General features: G+C 40.9%; 2 protein-coding genes and 1 long non-coding RNA gene across 3 annotated transcripts in view; 2 read left to right on the top strand and 1 right to left on the bottom strand.

Moving 5' to 3' along the window:
- The window catches only part of CRTAP (cartilage associated protein), a 105,568-nt gene extending 93,842 nt beyond the window's left edge, over positions 1-11,726 (top strand). The window contains exons 9-10 of the transcript XR_012157463.2: positions 7,879-8,008; positions 11,533-11,726. The gene's annotated coding sequence lies outside the window, so the exon portion shown is untranslated. The remainder of the gene's footprint in view (positions 1-7,878; positions 8,009-11,532) is intronic.
- Positions 1-17,267, bottom strand: part of SUSD5 (sushi domain containing 5) — a 70,967-nt gene extending 53,700 nt beyond the window's left edge. Inside the window, exons 1-2 of the mRNA XM_073333072.1 lie at positions 17,168-17,267; positions 6,540-6,717 (exon numbers count right to left, since the gene is read on the bottom strand). Of these exons, the coding sequence (XP_073189173.1) occupies positions 6,540-6,717; positions 17,168-17,267 (278 nt within the window). The remainder of the gene's footprint in view (positions 1-6,539; positions 6,718-17,167) is intronic.
- Positions 15,669-27,859, top strand: part of LOC144930227 (uncharacterized) — a 33,148-nt gene continuing 20,957 nt past the window's right edge. Inside the window, exon 1 of the long non-coding RNA XR_013635381.1 lies at positions 15,669-17,229. This is a non-coding gene — a long non-coding RNA (uncharacterized LOC144930227). The remainder of the gene's footprint in view (positions 17,230-27,859) is intronic.

Below are 27,859 nucleotides of genomic sequence, written 5' to 3'. Positions count from 1 at the left end.
ACTTCAGTATGTAGGATGCCATGAATAGTTTTGATGATGTTGAAATGCAGGTGATCAGATGGAGTACTACCTATTTGCCAGTTATTCCTGTTATGCTCTCACTCTTATATTGAGAAATACATTTTTTGACATCCAAGATGGGGACAGAGTGAGGATATCTGAATGGAGCCATCCTCATTTGCTAGTCAGAGGATGCAGCATGTACCATCTGCTGATATGACCCTGACCTCAGAAATTGTGATGGCTGGTCCTGTCCAAACTTCTGACAGAACACTCCTTGATCTATCAGACGAGGAGCACCACATTGACTGTCCTGTTTCTCCCACAGACCACTCCAAGTTGGGAAATTCAACCAGAGAGAAGTGTCAACAACCATGATCCCTTCACCTCGGATTAAAAAAAAAAGACTGAATTCCCTGGTGGTGGGGTGTGGGAACAGGGCACCTGGATGATGTGAATTTCCTGACAAACTGTGCCATCATGGTCAAAAAGAGCCATGTCCTTCTTGATAGTGAAAGCCAGTAGGGAACACCTCAATCTATTGCTGACCAACTTTGTAAAATCCTGCCTCGGGAGGATCTTCTGCTTCACACATTCTGCCCTCTTAACTGCCAGTTCAATATTCTATTCAAGGTATTGTCCTAATCTTTAAATCCCTGGTGGGTCTAGGTCTGATCTGTCTCAGAGATCAGCACTGATTCTGTGACACGGGATAACTCTGATCACGAAAGGTACTGCAGCTGGGAGTCCCAGAGATGAAATTCAAATGCTGGAGGCAGGGTGTTCTCGAGGGGGAGCCCGAGCTGCAGTGTTCCCTGCCAACAAAGATCTGGACGATCCCAAACCTTACTACTTTTAAGACCCTTCTGTATAGTCAAGCCTTCCAGTAGTGGAGCTATACAAAATGGTTTAGCCTTCTAGACAACAACAATGAACATGATGTGAGGGCAGAGTGAAAAGTCTAGGTCCTATTTTTGGAAAGAAAATATTTTTACATATTTATTTGGTGCCTAGTGCTCCTTTGGGAAATACTTAGATTAGATATTGGCAGCCAGAGCAGAAAAGAAACAGTCTGAATGACTGATTTCATTTTAAATAAAAAAGTCATTGGTTTCGTGACACATCCTTCTCTCCTTCTACCACACACACACACATACCAGAACATTACATCAAGCAATATTATGTGGATCCTTTCATCTCCAGATCACTATTTCAAATTTAGCCCAGGTTGGTAGTGACCAAAAGTTGTTGCCATCTGATAGCAATGCTGCAATCTTAATGGGTGGTCACAGTTCAGTTCCGAGTAAATTGATGTCCACAATTGAAATTGGTAATTTCAGCAGATATGTATCAAGGATTCAAAGCTCACAGAAACCCTCTCACTCCCAAAATTGGCTCTTTTTAGGACTGGGGCACATCAGCAGGGCAGCATTGGGGAGCTTGCACTGCCATTGCCTTTTACCTGTTGTGTGGATAAATAGAGGACTTTGGTTTTAAGAGAGATCAAGCCGATGCTTTTCAGGTTACTGTCAGTTTAATTTTTGAAAATCCGTTTTTCACATGTGAAGATTTAGAGTGGTGTTTGGTGGGTTCAAAGAAAAAGCTCACAAACATTTCTAAAATGAATTCTAAAATATTTAGCACCTTCTGGAAATAAGGTAGTATACATTTTTATATTTTAGGAAGTGAAGTGGTGTTAAGTTTTCCAGCCTCCCTGCTGTAATTCTCATTTGTCATCTTGGAATAAGTGCTAATAGCTATTTGCAACAAAATGACACTCTTGTGACATATTTGCTTGTCAGATTAATGACCCAATAAAAGCAGTAAGTGAGCTGCCAGTGAATGAAAGGAAGAAAGAGGTGCAATGCTTTCTGAAGGCATGATGATCTTTTGCAACTACTTTTTGGATTTAAACATTCAATCTGAAAGCCCTGTGTGAAGCCCTCCAGCACGGTACAGTATGTTCTTTAGGTTTTCATTCCAGCCTCTTCTTTGTGTTTATTTTTAGGTTTCTGAAAGTTGGAAAATGAACATCCCACAGATTATTCTGTCTTCCTCGAATCTCTGATGATCAAGCATGGTGGGGCTCACATACAGTATATTATAAAATAGCTATTCTTTATAGTGAAAACCCTATAATCATTCTCGGTGTTCTGTACTGAAGTTCTCAGGGCAAATATACTCATTCCCAGCCCCTCTCCACAGCTGCCTTTCATCCCCACCACAGCTGTCATCTCCTTCCCTAATTTTCATTGTCTTCTTGAAGAGAATGAGACCCTTTCCACTCCACCTAGCCCTATGCAGAAGACCTCGGTTCTGTTCCTGGCTCTGCCACTCACTAGCTGGGTGAGCTTGGACAAGTTACTTCACCTCTCTGGGTCTCTCTTTCCCCTTTCTTATCAGCTCTTTGAGGTAGGGGCAGTCTTTTACTATGTCTTTATACAGTGTCTAACACAGTGGGAGTCCTCACCAAAAAAGAGCCCCCCTCAGGTATAAAGCAGAGTAATGGTTTTAAGAGCGACCATTTACTTCATTGGGACTTGCATTTTTTGTTTTCTTTTCTCTAATTCTTAAGAAACACATCTTAATTGTACTTTTCTGTCAGGGTTTGCCATATGACCCTAGTGTCCTATTTTCCCTCATAAAATAAGAGTTACATGTATTCCATATGCTTCAAGACATGCTTTTGTTGTTTTGGGGGTTCTTTGTATTCTTAATATTTTACATAGTGAGACCAAGGTTTGGTGCCTAAATTATTTAAACATCTAAACAGGTGGCCTAATTTTTCAAAAGTGCTGAGGATCCAGCAGTTCCTAGTAATTTTAATGGGAGCTGCTGGTATTCAGTCCTACAGAGCTATTGCATTCTGATGTGCTGCAGCAAACTGCTGTTAATTATGAATAGTTTAGCATTCTTCATAATCACGTACTCAGGGCAAATCCCCAACTGGTGTAAATTGTCATAGCACCATTGTCTTCAATGAGCAGTTGAGATCAGCCTGTCAGCCTATTGTGGCTCAGAAAATAGAAAATATTTTTGTCTTCTTGCACCTTTAAAATGCTGACAGTGCTTAGAGGGAAGAATGGGGACACTTCTTGTCTCACCCACCCCACGCACCCCACTTCCTCATTTAATACTACTGAAAAGTTGTATAAAAGGACCCGTTTAATAATCCTGCCATGTACATTGTCGGGATGAAAATAGTTTTCTTGGCTTTCAGGCCTGCAACCTATTTCAGGGACTGGGTTGGTAAGAGAAAAAAAGAGAAAGTTTGAGTGACGGAACCTATCTTATTCCTTTTTTTTTTAAACTGGATTTTTTTTTAATTTCAAAAGTACTTTAAAATTAATTTTAAATACTTTCATTTGGACAAAACAGAGTGCCGGAAATAATTACTTTCATTTGAAGTTTTTTTCATTTATAGTAAAATTTTCTATCCTTTGGAAAAAAATAATTGGAAACTGTATTTTATCATTAAAAATGCATATAGCCCAATGCTATCTAAAATAACTAATAACAGTCACCAAAGCTAATAATTCCCTAAAGTTTAAGAATTTTTAAGGGGACAGTATTCTGTGGAAAAACATAACTTTGTCAACACTAGACACTGACAGTAAATGGGCTAATGTACTTTATTCAAGTGAACTTTGCAAATACAAATTGAAGGAAGCAGTAGAGTAGAGCAAGGTTAAAGAGGTGAGAAACCAGCTGAAGGCAGAGTTCACAAGTTGGAAAGATGTTCTTGTGGTTAACTCTCAAAACTAGGAATCAGATGACCTGGATTCTGTTCCTGGCTTTGCTATGGAATTGCTGTGTGACTTTGAGCAAGTCACTGTTTCTTTCCTATGTTGTTATAATGCACCACTGGCCATAGTATTGTATCTACTGATATGTGCCACATGCAAAAATAAATGTGGCTATGTTTCTGTCCAGGAGGACAGAATTTTGCACTCTTCCATTTTCTTAAGTGGGATTATCATGTTGATGTTGCTGTGCTTCAGTTTCTGCATCTGTAAAATAGGGATAAGACTAACCTATATCTTCTCCTGGGGGAATTCTGCACCAAAACATTAAAAATTCTGTGCACAATATTTTAAAATACTGCATATTTCATTTGTCAAAATAGCACAATATAATTATGCCAGTTTCAATCATTTTGGTGATTTATTTCAAAATACCCGTCAGCAACTATGTCTGTAACAATACAGACAACAAAAAAGATTCAGGAAATATTTTTTGACAAATAGATTCCAACCTAGGCATATTAATACAGAACTTTGAGTAATAATTCATTTAAACTACAATACAGAAATATATTTCCTGCACCCCTCAGAAGCAGTGCAAAGGCTTAGGGGAGACAGGGGTAATGGAGGAGCTGAGGGAGAGGGAAGTAATTGCTGCGAAAGAGCCTGGGTGTGAACTTGAAGGTTGTTGGGTGTGGGTGAGTGAAGGATGGATCAGGGTTTTTTTGGGGTAGGGAGGGATTGTTAGGGAGCCTCCACCATGCAGACCTTGGCTGTACACCAGCCTGTTTTATTCAGTCAGGTACATCGGTCCCTGTTCCCATGTGTCAATTTTAGTTATTTTTGTATACAATAGAACTATAGTAAAACACTCTAGATTAAACCAAACCTAATTTAAAGTGTCCCAATCCATACATCATACAGGAAAATACACTTTTTTGCTTGTTGTGAAGATGGTAAACACTCAAAGTCTAGCTTTCAGAAGTGCTGAGCACCTACAACTCCTGTTGAAGTCCATGGGAACTGTTGAGTGCTCAGGACCTCTGAAAATGAAGGCCAGATGGTTTACTAGATGAGGGAAGGAAAGAATGACTTTGTGCTTAACGCACATGATTTGGAGCCAAAAAACCTGGCCTCTGTTCCCATGTCGCTAATGACTACATAGATATGTACCATTAAATAAGTCTCTATGTCTCAGTTTTCTTAACTATAAAATGAGGGTAACTATACTTCCTTACCTCACATCATGTGTTGGGAAGGTTCCTGAATGTTTGCAAAGCACCTTGAAATTCAAAGGCTTTGAAGTGTTAACTTACTGCTCTCTTGTTTCCTGAAGAAACTTATTTGACACTTGAGAACTCTATTTTATTTTTATCAGCTTGCCTGTCCCTGACATAACTATCCAGTCTTTCCCCTTCTTCCATTTTTGTCTTTGTGCTTTTTTTTCCATATGGCTTTCCCATGTCTGGGACCAGCTCCCTGACCTCATCCACCATGCATTCAACATTCTTCTGAGAGTCTCTCCCTAATACACCCTTCTTAATATTTATTATTTGTTTTGTTATTTTCATAGTGCCCAAAGGTGTACTAGGGTTCTTCACAGAAATGAATAAAAAGACATGGTCCTGTCATAGGGAACTTACACTTAGATATCATGTGACCAGTGAGGGTAACAAACAGGAGGGGATAGGATGAGAAAGAACATTGCTTCAGCAGTATGATCACACAGTGACTCCATTTAAACATGAACACCCAGAGACCTCAAGTGAGATAATGTCCCCGTTATGTTAGGCCCAATAGTTTGGCACCCTTGCCCCAACAATTTTACCATCTAGATAAATTACACCTGTAAATTTTGGTCCACTGATCAAAAATTGTGTAGTTCTTCCCAGTGCCCACAAGAAGTCCATCAATTATCACAGTTATCTAAACCATCAAGATGCCTAAACTGAGTCACTGTGTGATCATATAGCTGAAGCAATGTCCTTTTTCATCCAATTCCCTCCGGTTTGTTAACCGCACTCATCACGTCAGCTCTAAGTGTAAGTTCCCTATGACGGGAACATGTCTTTCAATTTGTTTTTGTGAAGAACCTAACACTCCTTTGGGCACTATAAAAATTAATAATAACTAATAAATTTACGCTGCATGGCCCCCATTGACTTCAATGGGCTTTGGATCAGACCCTGTGTTTGTTATTTATTTTGTCCACAGGGTGCCCGACCCTGCACTACTGAAGTCAATGAGAGCTTTTCCATTGACTTCAGTGGCCGCAGGATTGGGCCTGTAAAGTGTAAGGCTCATATCCTCTAAAGCATTTAGGTACCTAACCTAACTCTCAGAATGGGAGTTAAATTGAGGATCTGGGCCTACATTCCTTTAGAGCTTGGTACACTGTTGGTATTCAACAAATAATAGCGAATGACAACATCCAAGATATTGACAGCTAGCTACTCAATATTTTCTGGATTTAAACAAGATATTTTGTGGGCCACAGGGAATTTGATTGAAACAATGTATTTCTAAGATTAAAAGGAAGATGAATATATTTTAGAACTGTGTATTAGGTGATCTATGTACACTCACATCTCTGCAGCATCAGCTGTACGTGACTGATTTTGTGCAAGGTAACAGCATAGTTAGCTTATCTGAATGAAACACCCGAGACTTGGTTACATAAGCATTTCTTTGTGCCCAGTGTTTCTCGGTAATAATATTACCCAAAGTGGGAAAGCTTGTTTGAGAGCAATCATTCATGCTGGTTAGGGTGGATTTTGCTGCTTCCATTCTCCTTACCCAATGGTACCGTCGGCCAGCCAACCTCTGGTGCATGCGGCAAAAGAACAGTCCACTACAGCCCGTCTCAGTTCCTCTGCAGTGGCTAAGCGAGCGCCCAGGTCAGCACACAATTTCTGAGCTGCGGTTAGGTCCAGACCCTGAGAGCTGTTTCTGGATTCAACTGTGAACAACTTCCCTGCAGCACCAAAGACAGACATACATAACAACAAAATGTGTCACATGTCACAGTGTTGTATTAAATAAATACACAAATATATTGTGGATTGTGACAAACCTATCAACTGCAAAATTAAACTTATTTTCTTTTATGATCTCAGTTTAATTTTAACTGAGCTCCTTGATCTTGGGAGCTAGTAACTTAGGCCTAGATCTTCAAAGATATTTAAGTGCCTAATGTCTATTGAAATCAATGGGAACTGGGCATCTAAACACCTTCAAGGATCTGGTCCTTGCTTCTGGCCTGTACCACTAGTAAATTACTACTCCTGTATACAAGCGTGTGCACGCACACATACACATAGCTTGGTTTAGCTACCTTGGTCAGTAATTAGAGAAGTGGGGCTAAGTTTCCACATATTTCTGATCCAGGTGAGTGGCTCCCCTTACTCCTACATGCCTGGATCCAAAGTCTGTACAGCTCTTGAAGTGTAAATAGGGGTTCTTAATCCCTTATATGGGTGTATAGTCAGAGTCAGAATCTATCCCATAGGAACTGGTAACGGAAACCATTACAAAGGCACCTGGATGCCTTACACTTAATTTATAAAATCAATCAAATTTATAAAATAACAAATACCAGTTTAAAAAGCTAGCAATGTAACTCGCTCTTCCATATCAGCAACAAATTAATTCCCAGTCTCTGCTAGGAAAGGAAAGGTTTCATATACTTTGCAATAACCTGGACCTAAATTCTGCTGCAAATCACCATGGTTTTCATATCATACTGGAGCTGCAGACTGGAAATTATGCAGAACTTTCAAGTACATTTTTAAAAAGTGGAAGGCTTTTATTGAATGAAATATGAAAATGACTAATAGAATCAGCAGAGTATTCCTTACTGTTTGATTTTGTTTTAAACTCAGTTTATTTTACCCTGACTTTAAATTTTCAGTGCACTGTAGATTTTTGTTCTTACAACTCACTCCTGCATTGTGGACTTTATCGGGGTAGTAGCTGGAGGTTGTAGCAGTTGGGCAGAGGGCAGGTAGGGTTTTGCATCAAAGGCAGCCTAGGTCATGACTGATTTGTAGAATAAGCATATTTGCTAGATGATTCCGCAAAAAATGATAAGCAGCAAAATAATTAACAATGTTGACATTTACATTTTCATAATTAGGTTTTGAAGTTAACACCCCACTGAGTTAACGCAAGTCTCGGAGCATTTGTTTTTGGATGTCGGCAGACCCAGGAAGACAGCAGTACATCAGATTACAACAGTTTATGTCAGGAAGGGCTTCTTTGTTATCGTAAGTAACATTTTATTTAAATAAAATCTTAGATTCTGCTGCACAATTCGACAGCAATTGGGGCATTAGGTAGCAAATTCCCTCATCCCAGATTACATGGGCCCTGACTAAACTAAATCAGGAATCCTTCAGGTGATCCATCCTACATTGTATGCCAGGCCCATCACCTTCCTCAAGCACTTCTGGCTTTAGCAAACAGATAACCCCAACCTGGATCTAACGAAACTTTGGCTCTAGCAGACTGCTGGCGGGAATAACTTCCAGAGATGTGGCTGTATGACTGACAACATCCTGCCATCAGCAGCAGAGATTTTAACTCAGTAACTGACAATGAGATCAATCAACAGGATCACAGTTCCTGCAATGAGAAATGTTGAGTTATGTTTCAGGTAACACACAGAGACCCCAATCAAAGATTTGGTCTCTAATGTGATAGGCACTGTATATACACCTTGAATTCCCATCAGAAATGAGCTGGAGCCAGGGCAGAGCAGAGATGGCAGCAAGCCTCTATATTTTCTACTACTGAAACTTCTGAATACTTTTCAAAGGCAACAGATAGAATGCATGGCAGTAATGTAGCCTGATGGTCACAAATATGCAGATGACTGTGTCACGGTCTTGGTCAGAGGAGACATTGGCAGACCTGCGACCAACTATGGCCTGAAAAAAAGGTGCCACAGCTGCCACCTGAAAATCTAGCAGTGATAATGTCTCCAGTGAGACCTCCAAAGGGAAGAAGAGCATGTTTTCACCATCGGGGATCTCTCCTCCAGCAGGGAATTTGTCCACATTACAAGCCATCACACAGGTCAGCATAGTTGAAGGTCTCTGTTCAGGACTGAGGTACACCAGCAGAGTTGTCTGGAGCAATCATATGCAGCATCTGGCTTGAGCACTAAGTGTTAGTCCTCCTCCTTAATAAGCACTACTTTCATCCACAAACATTTTAATTAAATGAATAAGGGAAAAGACTAAGTTGGTAAGTGATCAGGCTCCATCAAAATGTAATCTGAGGTAGTGCCGCTCATCGTTAATTTTTTTACCAGCCGTCCCTATCAATTGCAGCTTTGCAGGATTGCAGCAAAGGTTGTTTCCTTTTCCGCCAACCAAGACTGAGAGCTAAAGGACAACTTTCCTTATTTATTGTTATTAGTGTGCTGGTAATTATGGCTAATCAAGCACTGCTCTTCAATGAGGCTTTATTGAAAATTCTGAAGATTCTGACAGCCTATTTAGTTTTTTTGTTTTTTTTTAAATATAATACAGTCCTACCTGTCTGAAAGGTTTTGTGGATGTCCAAAATATTTGGATAAATAGATTTATGGGGGACATGGGACTGATCCATTGTGTTGGGGAAAGTTACTAGGAAGCTTTGGTTAGATGGGGTACAAATAAACAAGACTGACCTGGATACCAGATTGACCTATATACTTTTTCTAAAGTTTTCAAGAACATTATGGCTATCTGCCTAATTTGCAACAAGCGTTCTCAGTTTTATTTGCTTTCTCATTTAAAATGAAATAAAATGAATAAGCTTTAATCCTCTGGTATTTGACTTGCAAGACAGTTGGCATTTCCAATGTGTCTACATCATTCACAGTAGTGTCACATTAGAGCAGTGTTTTGGGGAATGAAAGAAAAAATATACTAGTACACCTACTTGGTAAGTTCCCTTATATAAATCAAAACTACGATATTGATTTTGAATTCCACATCTTATAATGGTGTTACAAAAATTTTTGGGGCTATCAACATATAATTTTATTTTATAGGTGGGCATTCTTGGGAGCCTCGTCATTTGATAACTGAAATGAATAATCAAAATTGTAAAAGTAGCTTTTGGTCAAATTCAGCCCTCAAGTACAAAATTGCAGCTCTTAAATCAGTGGATGGCTTTTGCACATATCCCAAGACAGAATCTGGCCTAGAAACATTTCTAATGGAGGGCTTGCAAAATATATATGAATAGAATTTCAAGTGCATCTTCACCTGTTGAAACTGCAAGCTCTTTAAGGCGTGGCCTGCCTTTTTGTTATATGTTTATACAGCACCTAGCACAGCGGGGCTCTGGCTACTGGGCACTAGAGTAATAATAATAATTAATAATTAATAAAATTTTGATTTTTTCAGGTTGCTGGTTGAAAAGGCTTATCTACATTGAGGATTTTTACACCAGTGTAGTAACTGCTTATGAGCCCTTCACTTTTATCAGGGGCAAATTCATATGCACATAAAATGTAAATGAGGAAAACATTAATGTTCTGGGGGCACGAATACTGACATTAGGGCTGAGAGCTTAAAATATTGTGACAGAAGTACTAGATAGATGGAGTTAATCCTTTTGAATTGATAACCTCAGGAGGTTCACATGTTCATTCTGCTTTAGATAGCCTCCTGGAGGTACAGCACAAAAGGCATAGCCCATGGGCTGAGGAGGCAAAGGTGGCTTTAAGCCATCAATATGGCTCTGGCATCAGTTAGTTAGCCACAAGGTGTTCTGTGCACTTAGAGCAGCCCAGAACTCCTCTTAGCATTCTGGTGCTATTCCCCCACTCTTTCTTACCCCTAACATGCTTCCTCACATCTGATCTCTGTCCCACCATGCTCCCACACCAGGGCTAGCCAGGGGGACTAGTGTGGAGACAGAATCCCTCCCTAAATTTTGCATGCTTATTTTTAGCCTGTTCAAACTAGTCACCCCTCTTTGGCCTAGAAATTGATCTGGAATTCTTGTGAGACTTTCTCAAGAGATTTCATGTACTTCTTGGTTCTGGCAAGTTCAGAAATACCGTGAGAATAGTCTTTCTTGCAGTATTTTGGTACTTCCTCTTCAGGTCCCAGCTGAAACCAGTAGGAGTAGAGACATAAACCAACCTTTTTCTAACCTCAAAAAGCTGATTTCAAGTTTTGGGCAAAAATTTGGGTCTCTTCTTCCAATCACTAATCAGTAGTAATGGGCTCAGTGCTTTAGTACTCAGGCAAGATTCCTTCTTGAAGCCAGTAGGAGTCTAGCCTTAGTAAACAGTGCAAGACATTAATATTTAATGACTTTCCATTTACAGGCAATATTTTTCTATAGTAAGAGCAGCCAGTTAGATATAGTTGGGAGCATTTTATAAGAAAAGGTGTTATGTCTAGGACCTTTAGAATTTCACAGCACGTAAAGGTCTATCCTGATAGCAGGTATTGTTGGATTCTGTGATGTACGTCTCTCTTTGTGTATGTAAAACATAACAAATCCCATTGTAGTAGATGCTGATTTCTGCTTCAGATTTTTTGTTTTCTCTGTCCTAATGCATAAGACAACACAGTTCACAAAAACACGAGCATATGTATCAAAATTATTAAGTATTTTAAATGGCCTTTGTTTTTGACAATTGTAGTGTTCTTGATGCTTGATTAATTTGCTGCACTTTGCATCTTATAAAGCAAAGGTAAGTGAGTCGTTTTCACAGTCATTGCATTGGTTTTTTAGCCTCTACTGTAAATGTACTGATATTATTACACTATTCTGTTTTTAGCTTTTGATCTGTTGGAAAAAGAAAAGCTTTGCCAGAAGCTGGGACTGGACAACAGGGAATGGAGGATCGCTCAGAATTGCCCTGTTCATTCCCACTGAAGCATTTGGCACTGGCCATTATCAGAAAACAGGATACTGGGCTAGATAGACCATTGTTCTGATCCAGTATGGCCATTCTTATGTATGTTCTTATGAAAGTTATTATTTATTATTTGATTAGCATGAATAATATATTCAACACCCTGTAGCACACAAATGTAAAGATAATATCTGCCCCAAATAGTTTACAATAAAAATAATGCATTCTGATATATAGAAGACAAGATGCCTTGGAGTATCCAGAGATATATAGATTTTAAGGCCAGAAGAGACCATTATGATAATCTAATCTGTCCTCCTGTGTAACAAAATGTAGCTTTCATCCTGTGACTCCTGTCTCCAGACCAATAATTTGTGGCTGAACTAGAATATGTCAGCTAGAAAGACATCCAACCTTGATTCAAAGCTCCAAGAAATGAAGAATTTACACCTCATTCCTTAGTAATCTGTTCCAATGGTCCTTACATGCACTGTACCTTATTTCCATTTGAAATTTGCTGACTTTAACTTCTAGTCACTGAACCTTTTTATGCCTCTGTCTGATAGATTAAAGAGCTCTCTACTTCCAGACATCTTCTCCCTCTGCCGGTGATTACAGACATGATCAAATTGCCCTTACCTTCTCTTTGATGAGCTAAATAGATTGAGCTCTTTTGGGTATGACTTAAGGCCAGAACAGACTTTACATTCCTAACATTTCCAAGATAAAAAAAGCCAAAAATAAAACAACAACAATTAAAAACCCTGTTTCTTTGACCAACACTTTTCAGGCTTTCTTTATGCATTAGAGAAAAGCAAAGCAAGAAAAGCCGAAAACTTAGCATTCAAAAAATCCTTTGCAGCTCATTTTTATAGAGGGTTCCCAACCATAGAGCAGTTCCATTGAACAATAATACAGCCCCTTTCCTGCTTAATCTCCAAAAACCAGTAGGCCAGTGGTATGGATTCCTCCAATCCCACCCCCAGTTTGTGCCTATCCAATGCAGACCTGCTGACTCCCCAAAAATGCCCACCTAGTTTGCTGACCCCATGACCTGATGCCGGCAGACTGGTCCCCTAAAGTTATATACCAAACCAGAGGTGGTGACCATTTGGAAATGGAGAGAGGTACATTTTGTGGGGGTCATTATTCCATCTGTAGTGAGAAAGCAATTTTATTGCTGTTTCTATGGCTATGGAGTACAATGGCCTTGGCTGTAATAGCAAGGGTGGAGCGTTCAAATACAGACAGCAAGATTTTGGCAATTATCAGCTGTGCTTGTTCATGAATGGAGAGTTTATTTCTGTAAGGATCTAAAAGGATTGATTGCTTCTTATTTAATTCAAACTGCTTAAAATATTGCATAATTGGAGAAATAGCAAAGTGGGAGACCAACTCTGCAATTCTTACTCAGGTAAATTCAATTTTACCTTCTGTTTTACCATAATAAGGGCTGGATTTTTATTTATTTATTGATGCAGCTGACAAACTTATTTTCTGTGCTTTGTAAATGGAAACCTGAATTGCTTGCATGTGCTGCTCATGCACAAGTGCCTGGAGATAATAAAACAAAAATAGAATCATAGAGTTTGAGGCCAGAAGAGACCACTAAACCATCTAGAATAGGATAAAGGAAAATTCCCATTCATTCTCTTGGGTTTGATTTACACCCTAAATGTAAAGAATCAGTGTCACTTTTTTTATTATTATTATTTTACCTTTTTTAAAAATAATTTCCCCTTCCATCTAAATAGATAAAAGCAACAGGAACCAAGTGCTCAGGAGGGAACTGGAAGCTGCCTTTGTCACAGCTTTCTTAATCCATTTTCAGTACAGGAAGTTGCTTCTTATTACTTTCCCCTTATTCTTTGAAATGTATCAGTTTTTCATCTGTCCATTAGTTCCTCTGGCTTTTTTGTTTACTGATGGTTCCATAAGAAGAAACCTGACATTTGAAATAGTGGGGTCTAACCTGCACTCTGTCTCTCTGTGTGTGTGTGAACATTAATGACAGTTTTGTAAGCACATATTGAGATGAGAATACTCTCAATTGTATTTGAGAAATGAACCAAAACCCCATATTTGAGTCCCACAAAGCCTAATTTTAGAAACATTAGATATGGTTTGAGGTCAGAATTTTGTAGCTCAGGCCAGTGTCTAATTGTGTCTAACTTTATGGATTCAGAATTCCTGGAATTTCTTCCACTTGCAGTCTATGTACTGACCCAATTAGTGGAGTGGGCAAAATGTTTTGCATGTAACACAAAACTTAAAAAATAAAATTATTTCTTGCTGGAGCAATTTTGCAAGCTTTTGCCAAAAGTAAACTACTGATGTTCACTTCAATATTATATTAATTGTACTGATTAATTATTGTCACACTGTTACAACATTTTGTTCATCTGACCAATGTTCTATGGAAAACTACTGTTGGTACATATGGACATTTTGGCAGCTCTGAAAAAGGTAAAACAGAGTAAAAGTGTTAATTCTTATACAGCTTCCACAGGGCCTGATTCATTTAACTCAGTGTAAATGCAAACTCCAGTTACTCCCCATTTATACTGGTATAGCTGAGGCCAGTCATGATCATAATGACATAGCTAGAATCTCCGTCTTTACAAGGGTGAGGGTTAGAGTTTATTTTGATGTGCAGGTAGTTGTACTAATGCAAGCTATCCATGTAAATCCTTGTGAATATACGTTCCCTCCATGTACAAATCTGGAATCTACCTGTGATTGTCATGGATGAACAGCCTTAGGGCTTAGTTCTCTATTTACCCTTGTTTTATTCTGTAGTAACTCCACTGACTCTAATGGAGTTAAAATACTCCTGATTTACACCAGTGTAAATTAAAGGATAAATGGTCTTAGGGAAGCTTCTAGCTGATTGACCTCAGTCCAGGTGCCATTAGCAGACACATTTAGGTTATGTCTACACTACACAGCTTTTAGCAACAGGGCTGTGTCACTGAAGCCGTGTCGCTAAATGGCACACAGTGTAGCCGCTGTTTGTCACTCTCCTGCCGACAAAAAACTTCCATCCCCAACGAGAGTGCTCCTGCTGACAAAGAGCTGTTCACACTGGTGCTTTTTGTCAGCAAAACTTTTGTCTTTCTGGAGGTGGAGGTATTTAAAACCTCTGAAAGACAAAAGTTTTGTTGTTCAGTTGCCAGTGTAGACATAGCCTCAACTTATAAAAGTCACACAGAAATCCTAAATTATATTTTATTTTAGCTTCTACCTACATCTTCATGGATTCTAGCTACACCACGTCCATGTGTGTTGTGGAAAACTATTAGTCAAAAGAGATCAAAAAATGCTTGAGGCTTTACACCTCTACCAGGCCTGTATGATCTCTAGTTATATTGTCTACACTATGTCATTATTTACATGTCAGAGAATAAAGCCAGCGTCTCCCTTAGGGTAATATATTGTAACAAGTTTCTGAGGTTTGCCTATACAGAGACCAGGCTTGGTTTCATGAGGTTTTTACAAAGTATACTCTAAATCCCCTGAGCAGTTTGCAAAACATTGTTATTTTTTGTTAAAAGTAACAAATATATATATTATCCAGAATTGTTCCTTGTCATGTCACCACTCACATCTGCAAACCTTACAGAGCAGGAATTGTCTGCAAAATTAAATTTTCATCTATAATTTTCACAAATGAGAAGATGGTTTCCTGTTCAGGCCAGTTCAGAATCTATTATGAAAGGAAATATTGTTCCTGGTTTATACTCTCAGATTTATTTAAACCTGGCAATTCTACATAGTGACATAACTTCACATAAAGTGATTTCTCAGCATTACAGGAGTTGGCTTAAATCACGATATTAAGAAAACACTTTGAATAGCTTGGTAATAATGAACCAACAAGTTTTCCAGAATGTCATTTAGAAGAAGTTAAATAAAAATGGAGACTATTTATCATTTTATAATAATGCTTTGCACTTATATTGTTCTTTACATCTTCTTCCCTGTAATTTTTAATTATTTTACCATATCTGTGTACATTTCATGTGTAAGATGAATGTGACAAACTATTGAATGCCCATTAAAATATGTCATGAACTCCCTTAAGTAAGCCTTTAGAAATGGTCACTGAAATACTGTTCAACAACATTTTTTCCTCTGTGTAAAAGCTCCGAAGCTTGTCTCTCTCACCAGTAAAAGTTGGTCCAATACAAGATATTATCTCACCCACCTTTTCTCTTGGCTATCTCAGAGGAGGTCAGTTTAGGATGGAACCAGAAGGTCTCTGGGATAGCTACCACTGACGGATACTTAAGAAAAAGCTTTCTTAACCAAGCAAAATAATTATTCTTTTCTCTGTCTCCATGTTTCCAAATATAGTGAAGTATTTTTTCTCCCCACAAAGCAGTTTTGCTATAAGAGGTTCCTTCACTAAAACTGGAATTGCAGTTTTGCAAGCTGCAGTGCTTTGAAAGGATGTGACCTTTCCTTCTTCATTCTTAACTCAATTTCATTGTCACCAAATTTATGACAGTGGGTTCTGCTACATAAACCTTTATTATACACCGCATGCAATAAACGTACACATGCAAGGAAAGTTTGTCTCCATTTTTTCTTCCTTCTCTTATTTCGATTATCAAATGAAATAAATGAAAATCGAAGACAAAAAACTGAGACGAAATATTCTCGGAGCAAAATGAAAACATTCTTGTTATTCAATAATGTTTGTCTTAACATCCTCTGTAATCACATAGCAAACATCAGTGGAATGAGGTTAGTGTACTTAAAAAACTGAAATCAGGCATAACTCTACCCTGATTTTGAGCATGAAGAAACAAGCGTAGCCATTCAGCACTGCTCTCTCCCAGGAAAACAGACTTGTTTTTAAAATAAATCATGTTCTTGTTAAGGCAGTTTGATCACCATTAATTAAGGTGAAATAGTTAAAACTGTACAGGCTTTTAGGAAGGAAAAGCGTACAGTCCATTCAGATTATTGTCAGACAGCAAAACGGATCATTTCAGGGTAGCTAGTAGCTGGTGCTTTCAGCCAAATTCATGTTCCATTGAAATCACCTCGCAGTGAAATGAAGCAATTTACGCTCATGCAGTAAGGTTGGCAGATGTCGTGAGCGTGTGTAGTAACGGAGAGAAGACGGTACAGGGGAAAGTCTTTGACTTTCGTCTTCCTGTTTTTCAGGTACCTGATGCTTACAACCCAGAGGGACCTGTACTGAGATGTCAAGTTCGGTATTTGGGGAGACATTACTGGTTGTGGGAGAAGCTCTCTAAAATTTAACTAATTCTTCTTCTTCTTCTTATCCTGCCTTTTTATTATTATTTCCCCCGGACAAGTTCCCTGTCACATAATTTTGTTCTAATACCATAATCTCATCTTTATGAGATCTTAATTCCTTTCTCTGTTTAACCCCAGGATATTTGGAGAGTTTCAAAAAATAGAATCAGACGTTCCTTAACCCGGAATGGGGCGTATATTTAAGTTGTTTTTTTGTTTGTTTCAATAACAGCATACCAATCGGATTCCACTAATACTAACTCAGCCCGAACTGCATTGAACTCACCATCAGCCTCAACAGAGACGATCTGGAGGAGGAAACAGACAGATCCCATGTACTGGACAAAGGTGAGTGTGAATCTCTTAGAGCCTGGAGCCATTGCCATGCTATTAAGTCCTCAGCCGCAGGAGGTTGGCTATAAAGGGGTTTTATTTCTTCTATGAGCCTCAGGCGCAGGATCGGTGGTGGTGATGATTTCAATGGGCACTTTTCCTCGGCAGGATCCTGCGTGTTGGGCTTGCACGAAAGGAGGGAGGGATGGGAAAAGAAAGAGGGAAAGAAAGAGGAATCCTTCGCTTGGCTGCTACAGTGAGAGAGTGGAGGGGGAGGAAAATGTCCCGCCAGCTGGGTTTGGGGAGCGGTTTTATCTGGCCCAATTCTGCAGGGCAGTGCACATGGAGGACCGGTGTTAAAAGTCACATGGCGCTGTCAGTAAATACTTAATGGGTCAGAGTGGAAGAAATATAAAAGCCCAGAGGGAGAGAAAGGGGGAAGCTGCAAGCATCAAGCGGGCGAAATCCCTGCCTGAAAGGAGAAGGGGAGTTAGATAGCGGGTGGTGCTGTGAGTGGTGAGTTCACGGAGGGGCCTTTCATCTCTGGAGATTTGGGTTCAAATGTATGGAGATTGTGTGGTCGGCACCGCATAATCATCACCACGCAGTTTGGCAGCCTCAGCTCAGAAGAGGTCCAGGTCTGGGATAGCAAGGGGTGCTGTTATCAGGGCTGAGTGCCTGGGCTGAGCACCGTGGATTCCTAGGGCTGGAATAGCAGGAGGGATGCTGCAGGTCAGGCTGAGGTGAATTGATTAAATTGTGTGGGAACCCAGGACTGAAAGGGCAGAGCAGAGGCTAGTGCAGGTCAGGAGCCAGGTGCATTGGCTGGAGGTCTGGAGGGGAGGTTGGGGTGAGGGCTGCAGATCAAGATAGAAGTATATCAGCCAGCTATGCACAGACTAACGGGTTAGGGCCGCTGGGGAATGAAGGGCACTCACAGAGCTTTGTGTGGGAAGATTGCAGCTTCTGTCAGCACTCCTCGGTCCCTTATTCTCCCGCACCCTAGCACGTGCCCAAATAAGACTAAAAGGAAGCCCCCAGGAATGGATGCAGACCGAAAGGGACTGACAGTTGTGCCAGGAGCCATTTCGTGAAATACATAAACGGCACATAGTTTCGTGTTGCTATTGGAACTGAGCAGAGCTCAGAAATGTTGTTTTTCATAGTCTCGTTTGGGGATGGGTTTTTTTCGGCTTCTTAAGATCCCCCCTCCCCCCCCAGACATGTGAGGTTGGGCAGGAACGCGCCAGCCTGCTGGAGAAACGGAGAGCCATCGAGAGAGGAAACAGCAAGCGGAGGCCAGCGCTGCCTTCCCCCTCCCCCAGTGTAGTAAATGAAAGGGGGCTGATACCTAGCTGCAGTGCAGACTACGTTGCTACTGTGTTGAACCTGCAGCAAGTTATTTTCACAGTCTAGTTGGAATGGCTCAAGCTCAAGAGTCTCTGTGTGTGAGCTTCAAAGGAGACTTTGGTGCTGGATGCCCTAGAAATATCTTAAATAGAATGGATTTGATTAATCTAGATACATAATGCTCTCCCTCAGCATTCTCTCTCTCTCTCTCTGGCTTGTGTGAATTTATCCTTGCAAAGGGTTTTGATTGATAGCTTTGAAGTCTTCTATTTATGCACAGAAAACACATAGAAGGGAGCTTCTCTACATTGCTCTGCCAAGCTGTCTCAAACCTAACCTGGAAGGACAACCACTACTAGGGGTTAGAAGTTAGGTCAGTTTCCTGCCCATTCAGTCCTTGGCCTAATGTCATTATTTGATAACTTTATTTATTACAGCAAATGTGTGCTAAATATAACAGATATTAATGTACAACATGATAGCAAGGGGAAAAAGAACCTTTTGGAGTTCTTTGGATTTATTCATTTGATTCTTTTACTAATGATGTAGCTACTGAAATAAAACAAACCTGATATTTGCTATTTGTTAACCTTCTAAAGGAGCCTATATTTTGGTAGTCTTACTCATGCAAAAAAAAAAATCCTATTGGCCCCAAAATACATGCATAACTACAGTGTGCAGGATTTGGCCATCTGTCTTAAGACAGACCACCAATGTTTAGGTATAAACTATTTAAATTATTTCAGGGGGGAGCGTGTATATGTATATTTGCCTTCTTGGGGACTAGTTTCGCAGCCTGGAATTTTTAAAAAATTCATTAGAAAGTATTAAATTTTACATCTGCATGAGATAGTAATTAAATGGTATCCTGTACATTTTTAATTTTAAAATCTTTAAGTCCTTAACAAACATTCTATTAAACTTCTAAAATCTTTTTGTGCCAAAGGAGAATAAGCACGCCAGTCTGTGGGTGGGTAAAAACAAGATCAGTAAAAAATTCCTTCCTGGCTCCTGCCTCCAAAAGAGGAGTTTGCTACTCTTTTAAAATGCTAAATTGAAGATCATCCATCAGACCTGCAGAATTGAGGTGTTACTTGTTTAGTGTGCTGTTAACCTTTTAAATATTCCAGAACAGTATACCGACAGTGATGATTCACATATATAGCTACATGCAAATATACAGTGCTTAAGTGGTATATAAGAACTAGGTATTATTATTAGTAATAATAATAATGTTAAGGATGTCCCATTGGTAAGGGGCCCTGGCTTGTCTCTGGGCAATGCAAAGAGTCATATCACATCTGGAGGAAACAAGAAGCTAGGCTTCACTATGTCCTAACACATGCATATTGTTTTATTGTCAAGAAATTTTATCTCCAGCACACATCTGTTAGGGCAGTGGTTCTCAGCCAGTGTTACATGTACACTTGGGAGTATGCAGAAGTCTTCCAGGAGGTACACCAACTCATCTAGATATTTGCCTAGTTTTACAACAGGCTACATAAAAAGGACTAGCGAAGTCAGTACAAACTAAAATTCTATACAGAAAATGACTTGTTTATACTATTCTATATACTACACATGGAAAAGTAAGTACAATATTTATATTCCAGTTGATTTATTTTATAATTATATGATAAAAATGGGAAAATAAGCATTTTTTTCAATCATACTGTGCTGTGATACTTTTGTATTTTTATGTCTGATTTTGTAAGCAAGTAGTTTTTAAGTGAGGTGAAACCTGGGGTACATAAGACAAATCAGCCTCCTGAAAGGGGTACAGTAGTCTGGAAAGGTTAAGAGCCACTGTGTTAGGGCATGTCATAACTTGTACCTTCTAGCCCTTCTCTCCCCCTTATTGGGCAGCCTTTATATATCAAAACCCTATGATTTTCTCTCTTGCTGGTATAGAATCATAGAAATGTAGGGCTGGAAGGGACCTCAAGAAGTCATCAAGTCCAGGCCCCTGTGCTGAGGCAGGACCAAATATATCTAGATCATCCCTGGCAGGTGTTTGTCTAACAACCTGTTCTTAAAAACCTCCAGTGACAGGATTCCACAACCTCCCGTGGAAGCCTGTATATAGCATTAGTAGCAAAGACATATCTGTTTTGTCCATTGCTAGGAGAAGGTGATCCATCATGTTAAGGTCTTTCTACATGGTGTAGGATGATCTAATCCAGAATGAAAGGTGTCAGAAAATATAATTGTTTCCAGATGGGACTGAAGCTGCTCAATCACCATCTTCTGAATAACCTTTCTCAAAAAGGGAAGATAGAAGGCAAAAACATCAAGAAGGCTGAAACAGTTCATTTACTTGGTCATTACTATATTAGTGAATGGAGACCTCAAGAAAGAAGTGACATTAAGAATAGGAAAGGCATCCACAGCATCCAGTAAATTCAACAACATATGGACATGAAAGATACACAGTACCAAAACAAAACAGAATTTTCAACTGGAATGCAATCTCAGTGCTAACATATGGTAGCAAGAGCTGAAGACCTATTAAAATGTTATCTAGAAAATAGATGCCTTTGAAAACAAGGGCCTGTGAAAGATTCTAGTCCTTGGATGGAGAGATTTGATAACCAATAGGGTGACCAGACAGCAAGTGTGAAAAATCAGGATGGGAATAGGGGGTTGTCATAACCATACAGCTAAGGGTAGCCTAGAATTCCTCCTTACCTGTAAGGGGTTAAGAAGCTCAGATAACCTGGTTGGCACCTGACCAAAAGGACCAATGGGGAAAGAAGATACTTTCAAATCTTGTGGGCGGGGGGGGGGGGGTTGTTTTGTGTGTTCTCTTGGGAAGCAGAGAAACATCAGGTCAGAAAACTCCTTCTATAAACCATCCTAAAAGTCTCTCATATTACAAAAAATGTAAGTAAAAGCCAGGCAAGGCGTGTTAGATTATCTTTTGTTTTGCTTGTGAATTTTTCCTTTGCTGGAGGGAGGTTTATTCCCATTTTTGTAACTTTGAAACTATGCCTAGAGGAAGTCCTGCTGTGTTTTCAAATCTTTTGTTACCCTGTAAAGTTATTTTCCATCCTGATTTTACAGAAGTGATTTTTACCTTTTTTTAAAATAAAATCCTTCTTTTAAGAACCTGACTGATTTCTCTATTGTCCTAAGACCCAGGGGTTTGGGTCTGTGATCACTTTGTAACCAATTGGTTAGGATATTATTCTCAGGCCTCCCCAGGAAAGGGGATGGAAGGGCTTGGGGGGATATTTTGGGGGAATAGGAACACCAAGTGGTCCTTTCCCTGATTCTTTGTTAAATCACTTGGTGGTGGCAGTGTACCCTCCAAGGGCAAAGAATTTGTGCCTTGGGGAAGTTTTAACCTAAGCTGGTAGAAATAAGCTTAGGGGGTCTTTCATGTGGGTCCCCACATCTGTACCCTCGAGTTCAGAGTGGGGAGGGAACCCTGACAGGGGTAATAGGAGCCTATATAAGAAAAAAAAATTTTGGACTGTCCCTAAAAAATCAGGACATCTGGTCCCCCTAATCACCTATGAGGAGATTTGAGAAATAGTAGTTTTTAGTAGTTAGAGGAATAGAAGCCCGGAAGAGCTGGATTCTATTCTTGATTGTGTCACTGACTCTCAGTGTAACTTCATGTAACCTGTCTGGGCATCTTAATCGATAACTCAGTAATATTACATTGTTATTGTGGCAAATTTTTACCTTCTGAAGCCTCCAGCATCAGCTGATGCCAGAAACAGGATATGAGACAATAATGAAAGTGCCTGGCCTTGGATGGCAAATCTTATGTAAAGGGAACTGAAATATCCGACAGACAATGCAGCATTAACATACAAGCACTGCAATGGTGGACATATGGATCCTAAGGGATGTGGAGCCTGTGTGCCTGAGGTACTCGGAAAACTCTGGTAGTACTGTACAACTATTGTATGCATTGATAGCACTGTATACTGTCAGCTGAAGGTTTTTTTGCAGCTATATCCAAGCTTCTAACCCCCAAAACCAGATGAGAGGGATGAGGGGGAGAGAAAGAGAGAATGATTTCTTTGTTTATAAAATTTGAATTATTAAGCAACAGCAATGGAGACAAACATTTTTCAGTGTGTGGCAGTCAGCAGCAGTCTGTTAGCCACAGGGAGCTTTTTATTTTATTTATACAGAGTGTTTGCACCTCGTTAAATGAAAAGTAGGAACGTGCAGAGGTACCTAAAAGTAATTCAGGGAGCTGCCAAAAATAAAATAAAAAGGCATGTACCCCAGTTTGTGGGTGGTGTGGTGAAAACTGTGTTTTGGTTCTGTGAGAATGGGTGTGATTCTTACACTTACATCATGTTGTACAGGTCAAAGGACATCATGTGACAGGCCAGGACCCACATATAAATCATTGCAATGCAATGTAAACTGTAAAAATCACACTTCATTCCTGGAAGACTGAGCAGACTCAGGGAGAGAAAGCAGAGGATGCCAGGCCAGTAAGCAATAATATTAATAATAATCTATAATTACTAAAAATATAAAGTTCACATGTTTTTTATTGAGATCAGTTTAATCTGCTGAAGAACATAAATGTACAAGACACTATCAGGGTTATTTTGTTTGTTTGTTATTAGATTTTTACTTTGCTTTCCTCTCCATTGTTTGTAATATCCTCTTAGAAGGTTAAAAGAGATGAAAATCATGCAGCGTTTTAAAAGGTACTTTATTTAACCCAATTGTATCCCCTAGTTCTGTGCACCTTCTGCACATGAATTTCCTCCTCCTCTGTGGAGGTTGGAGGGGTCAGCTACCTCTATTTCATTGTTTCCCCCTTCCCTAGGCCCTGGAAAGGAATTCATTGGCTTCTGGGGATGAGCGGAGGCAGCAAGTGAGTCAGACGAGGAGTGGGCAAGTCAAGGGGATGCATTGCATCCTCCCACTTCCCCTTTGTAACAGTCAGGGCAAAAAGGTAATACAGTTTTGGGCAGGTTCCAACTAGAGCTGGTCGGGAATTTTCTAACAAAATGTTGTTTTGTTGGAAGATGCTGATTCATCAAAACCAAAACTTTTTGTGGCAATATATCAGTTTCTCTGGGAGGGTTCCTCAGCTCCAGAATTGAATTTCTTGTCACAAGGACCAAGTGTGAGAGAGAGATCAGAACAGCCAATAACCCAGTGGTTAGGGCACTCACTGAGAAAATTTTTGAAAGGTCTCAGTTTCATCCTGATGCAAAATGGCAAAAAAAATATAGAGAAAACCATTTTTTACCCAGCTCTAGTCCAAGCCTTGCTGGGAATCCCTTTAAAGGATCTGTGCGGTGTGGGATACGTGGGCATAGTTTTTGATTGCAGTAGTCTGTCTACATAGCACCCTTGCTGCGGCACAGAGATGCGGAATTGACTAGAGACCCAGAGCCAGCATGAAGCCACACCTTCCTCCCTAAACAATTGGGGAGAAATATCTGGGAGGAAACTCTCAAACAAAGTATTTCCAGTTTAGCTCCCTGCAGCTACAGGCTTTCTTGCAAGAGGAAGCTATGAGGGCCTCTGTTACAAATTTGGAAGTTGCATGCTCTAGTGGTTAGAAAATAGGACTAGGAGTCTTGGGGCATAAAGCACGTGCAGGTCTTCTGCAATGGGATGGATTTTTGCCCTCAGTTTCTCATTCAGCAAACTGAATATGAGTACTGTCATGAATGGATATAAACTGTTCAGGAAGGACAGGCAGGGCAGAAAAGGTGGGGGAGTTGCACTGTATGTAAGGGAGCAGTATGACTGCTCAGAGCTCAAGTATGAAACTGCAGAAAAACCTGAGTGTCTCTGGATTAAGTTTAGAAGTGTGAGCAACAAGGGTGATGTCATGGTGGGAGTCTGCTATAGACCACTGGACCAGGGGATGAAGTGGACCAGGCTTTCTTCCTGCAACTCACGGAAGTTACTAGATCGCAAGCCCTGGTTCTCATGGGAGACTTCAATCACCCTGATATCTGCTGGGTGAGCAATACAGCGGTGCACAGACAATCCAAGAAGTTTTTGGAAAGGGTAGGGGACAATTTCCTGGTTCAAGTGCTGGAGGAACCAAGTAGGGGCAGAGCTCTTCTTGACCTGCTGCTCACAAACCAGGAAGAATTAGTAGGGGAAGCTAAAGTGGATGGGAACCTGGGAGGCAGTGACCATGAGATGGTTGAGTTCAGGATCCTGACACAGGGAAGAAAGGAGAGCAGCAGAATACGGACTCTGGACTTCAGAAAAGCAGACTTTGACTCCCTCAGGGAACTGATGGGCAGAATCCCCTGGGAGAATAACATGAGGGGGAAAGGAATCCAGGGGAGCTGGCTGTATTTTAAAGAATCTTTATGGAGGTTATAGGGACAAACCATCCCGATGTGTAGAAAGAATAGTAAATATGGCAGGTGACCAGCTTGGCTTAAAGTGAAATCCTTGCTGATCTTGAACACAAAAAAGAAGCTTACAAGAAGTGGAAGATTGGACAAATGACCAGGGAAGAGTATAAAAATATTGCTCGGGGATGCAGGAGTTGAAATCAGGAAGGCCAAATCACACATGGAGTTGCAGCTAGCAAGAGATGTTAAGAGTAACAAGAAGGGTTTCTTCAGGTATGTTAGCAACAAGAAGAAAGTCAAGGAAAGTGTGGGCCCCTTACTGAATGATGGAGGCAACCTAGTGACAGAGGATGTGGAAAAAGCTAATGTACTTAATGCTTTTTTAGCCTCTGTCTTCACGAACAAGGTCAGCTCCCAGACTACTGCACTGGGCAGCACAGCATGGGGAGGAGGTGACGAGCCCTCCATGGAGAAAGAAGTGGTTTGGGACTATTTAGAAAAGCTGGACGAGCACAAGTCCATGGGGCCGGATGCACTGCATCCGAGAGTGCTAAAGGAGTTGGCGGATGTGATTGCAGAGCCATTGGCCATTATCTTTGAAAACTCATGGCGATCCGGGGAAGTCCCGGACGACTGGAAAAAGGCTAATGTAGTGCCCATCTTTAAAAAAGGGAAGAAGGAGGATCCTGGGAACTACAGGCCAGTCAGCCTCACCTCAGTCCCTGGAAAAATCATGGAGCAGGTCCTCAAGGAATCAATTCTGAAGCACTTAGAGGAGAGGAAAGTGATCAGGAACAGTCAGCATGGATTCACCAAGGGCAAGTCATGCCTGACTAATCTAATTGCCTTCTATGACAAGATAACTGGCTCTGTGGATGAGGGGAAAGCGGTGGACGTGTTGTTCGTTGACTTTAGCAAAGCTTTTGACACGGTCTCCCACAGTATTCTTGCCAGCAAGTTAAAGAAGTATGGGGTGGATGAATGGACTATAAGGTGGATAGAAAGTTGGCTAGATTGTCGGGCTCAACGGGTAGTGATCAATGGCTCCATGTCTAGTTGGCAGCCGGTATCAAGTGGAGTGCCCCAAGGGTCAGTCCTCGGGCTGGTTTTGTTCAGTATCTTCATAAATGATCTGGAGGATGGTGTGGATTGCACCCTCAGCAAGTTTGCAGATGACACTAAACTGGGAGGAGAGGTAGATACGCTGGAGGGAAGGGATAGGATACAGAGGGCCCTAGACAAATTAGAGGATTGGGCCAAAAGAAATCTGATGAGGTTCAACAAGGACAAGTGCAGAGTCCTGCACTTAGGATGGAAGAACCCCATGCACCACTACAGACTAGGGACCGAATGACTCGGCAGCAGTTTTGCAGAAAAGGACCTAGGGGTTACAGTGGACGAGAAGCTGGATATGAGTCAACAGTGTGCCCTTGTTGCCAAGAACGCCAATGGCATTTTGGGATGTATACGTAGGGGCATTGCCAGCAGATCGAGGGACGTGATCGTTCCCCTCTATTCAACATGGGTGAGGCCTCATCTGGAGTACTGTGTCCAGTTTTGGGCCCCACACTACAAGAAGGATGTGAAAAAATTGGAAAACGTCCAGCGGAGGACAACAAAAATTATTAGGGGACTGGAACACATGACTTATGAGGACATGCTGAGGGAACTGGGATTGTTTAGTCTGCGGAAGAAAAGAATGAGGGGGGATTTGATAGCTGCTTTCAACTACCTGAAAGGGGGTTCCAAAGAGGATGGATCTAGACTGTTCTCAGTGGTACCTGATGACAGAACAAGGAGTAATGGTCTCAAGTTGTAGTGGGGGAGGTTTAGGTTGGATATTAGGAAAAACTTTTTCACTAGGAGGGTGGTGAAGCACTGGAATGCGTTACCTAGGGAGGTGGTGGAATCTCCTTCCTTAGATATTTTTAAGGTCAGGCTTGACAAAGCCTTGGCTGGGATGATTTAGTTGGGGATTGGTCCTGCTTTGAGCAGGGGGTTGGACTAGATGACCTCCTGAGGTCCCTTCCAACCCTGATATTCTATGATTCTATGAATATAATACTACTCACCTTAGAACCTCATGGATTCTGTTGCATTTGCCAGGGAGTTCACCTCATGCACCAGAATTGTGCTCCAGAATCTCAGGTTTCATTTTTTTAAATAATGGTTTTAGTCCTTTTGGTTGCATACAGAACTTTGAAAATGCAAACAAAGCGTAACCAGTGCAGTGATGCTCACCAAAGTCTGCACACAGCCTGGAACAACAGCTCCACAGCTGTGAGCTGCCCCAATCAGGGCTCTGTGGACTCTGCAATGCTCCGCTTGTGGAATCTGTGATTTTTCTAAGAATTTGTGATATATGCCTCCCCAAACACCTGACATTTTGTTTCTTTGTGCTCCTGCCTTGCTGGACCTTCCTGCAGCAGCCTCTTGCTCTCTAGCTTTTCCTATGAAGGGGAGTTAACCGAATCATAGTGCACGCTCCCTGACTCTCTGTTCGACGTCCTCTGCTCCTCGGCTCCTGCCAGGGTGGCTCTACCCCTTCATGAAGGGGTTTCTAAGATCATTAATGCCCTGTGGCAGAACCCCTCTTCCTTGGCCCCATCTCTAAAAGGGCCGAATGCAAGTACTTTGTGCCAACCAAAGGGCATGAGAACTTATACTCCCACCCAGCCCCCAATTCCCTTGTAGCTGAGGCAGTTAACCACAAGGAGAGGCAGGGACAACCTGGGGCCACCCCCAAAAATAAAGACTTGAGGAGGATGGATCTTTTTGGATGAAAGTTTTATTCGTCTTCCAGCCTTTAGCTGAGAGTGGCCAACCACCAATCCCTCCTTGGCCGATATGACTTCAATATGTCAGTGAAGCCATGGCCAAGTTCGAAGGGGCGCTCCCTGAGTCTTCCAAGAAGGAGTTCAGAGTGATCCTCAATGAGGGCATGACCTTGGCCAGGACGGCCCTTCAAGCGGCGTCAGATGCTGTGA

Source organism: Lepidochelys kempii, chromosome 2 (assembly GCF_965140285.1).
Source record: "Lepidochelys kempii isolate rLepKem1 chromosome 2, rLepKem1.hap1, whole genome shotgun sequence".
NCBI lineage: Eukaryota > Metazoa > Chordata > Testudines > Cheloniidae > Lepidochelys > Lepidochelys kempii.
Note: the sequence above shows the minus strand (reverse complement) of the source record. Positions and strands in the feature narration are given on the sequence as shown.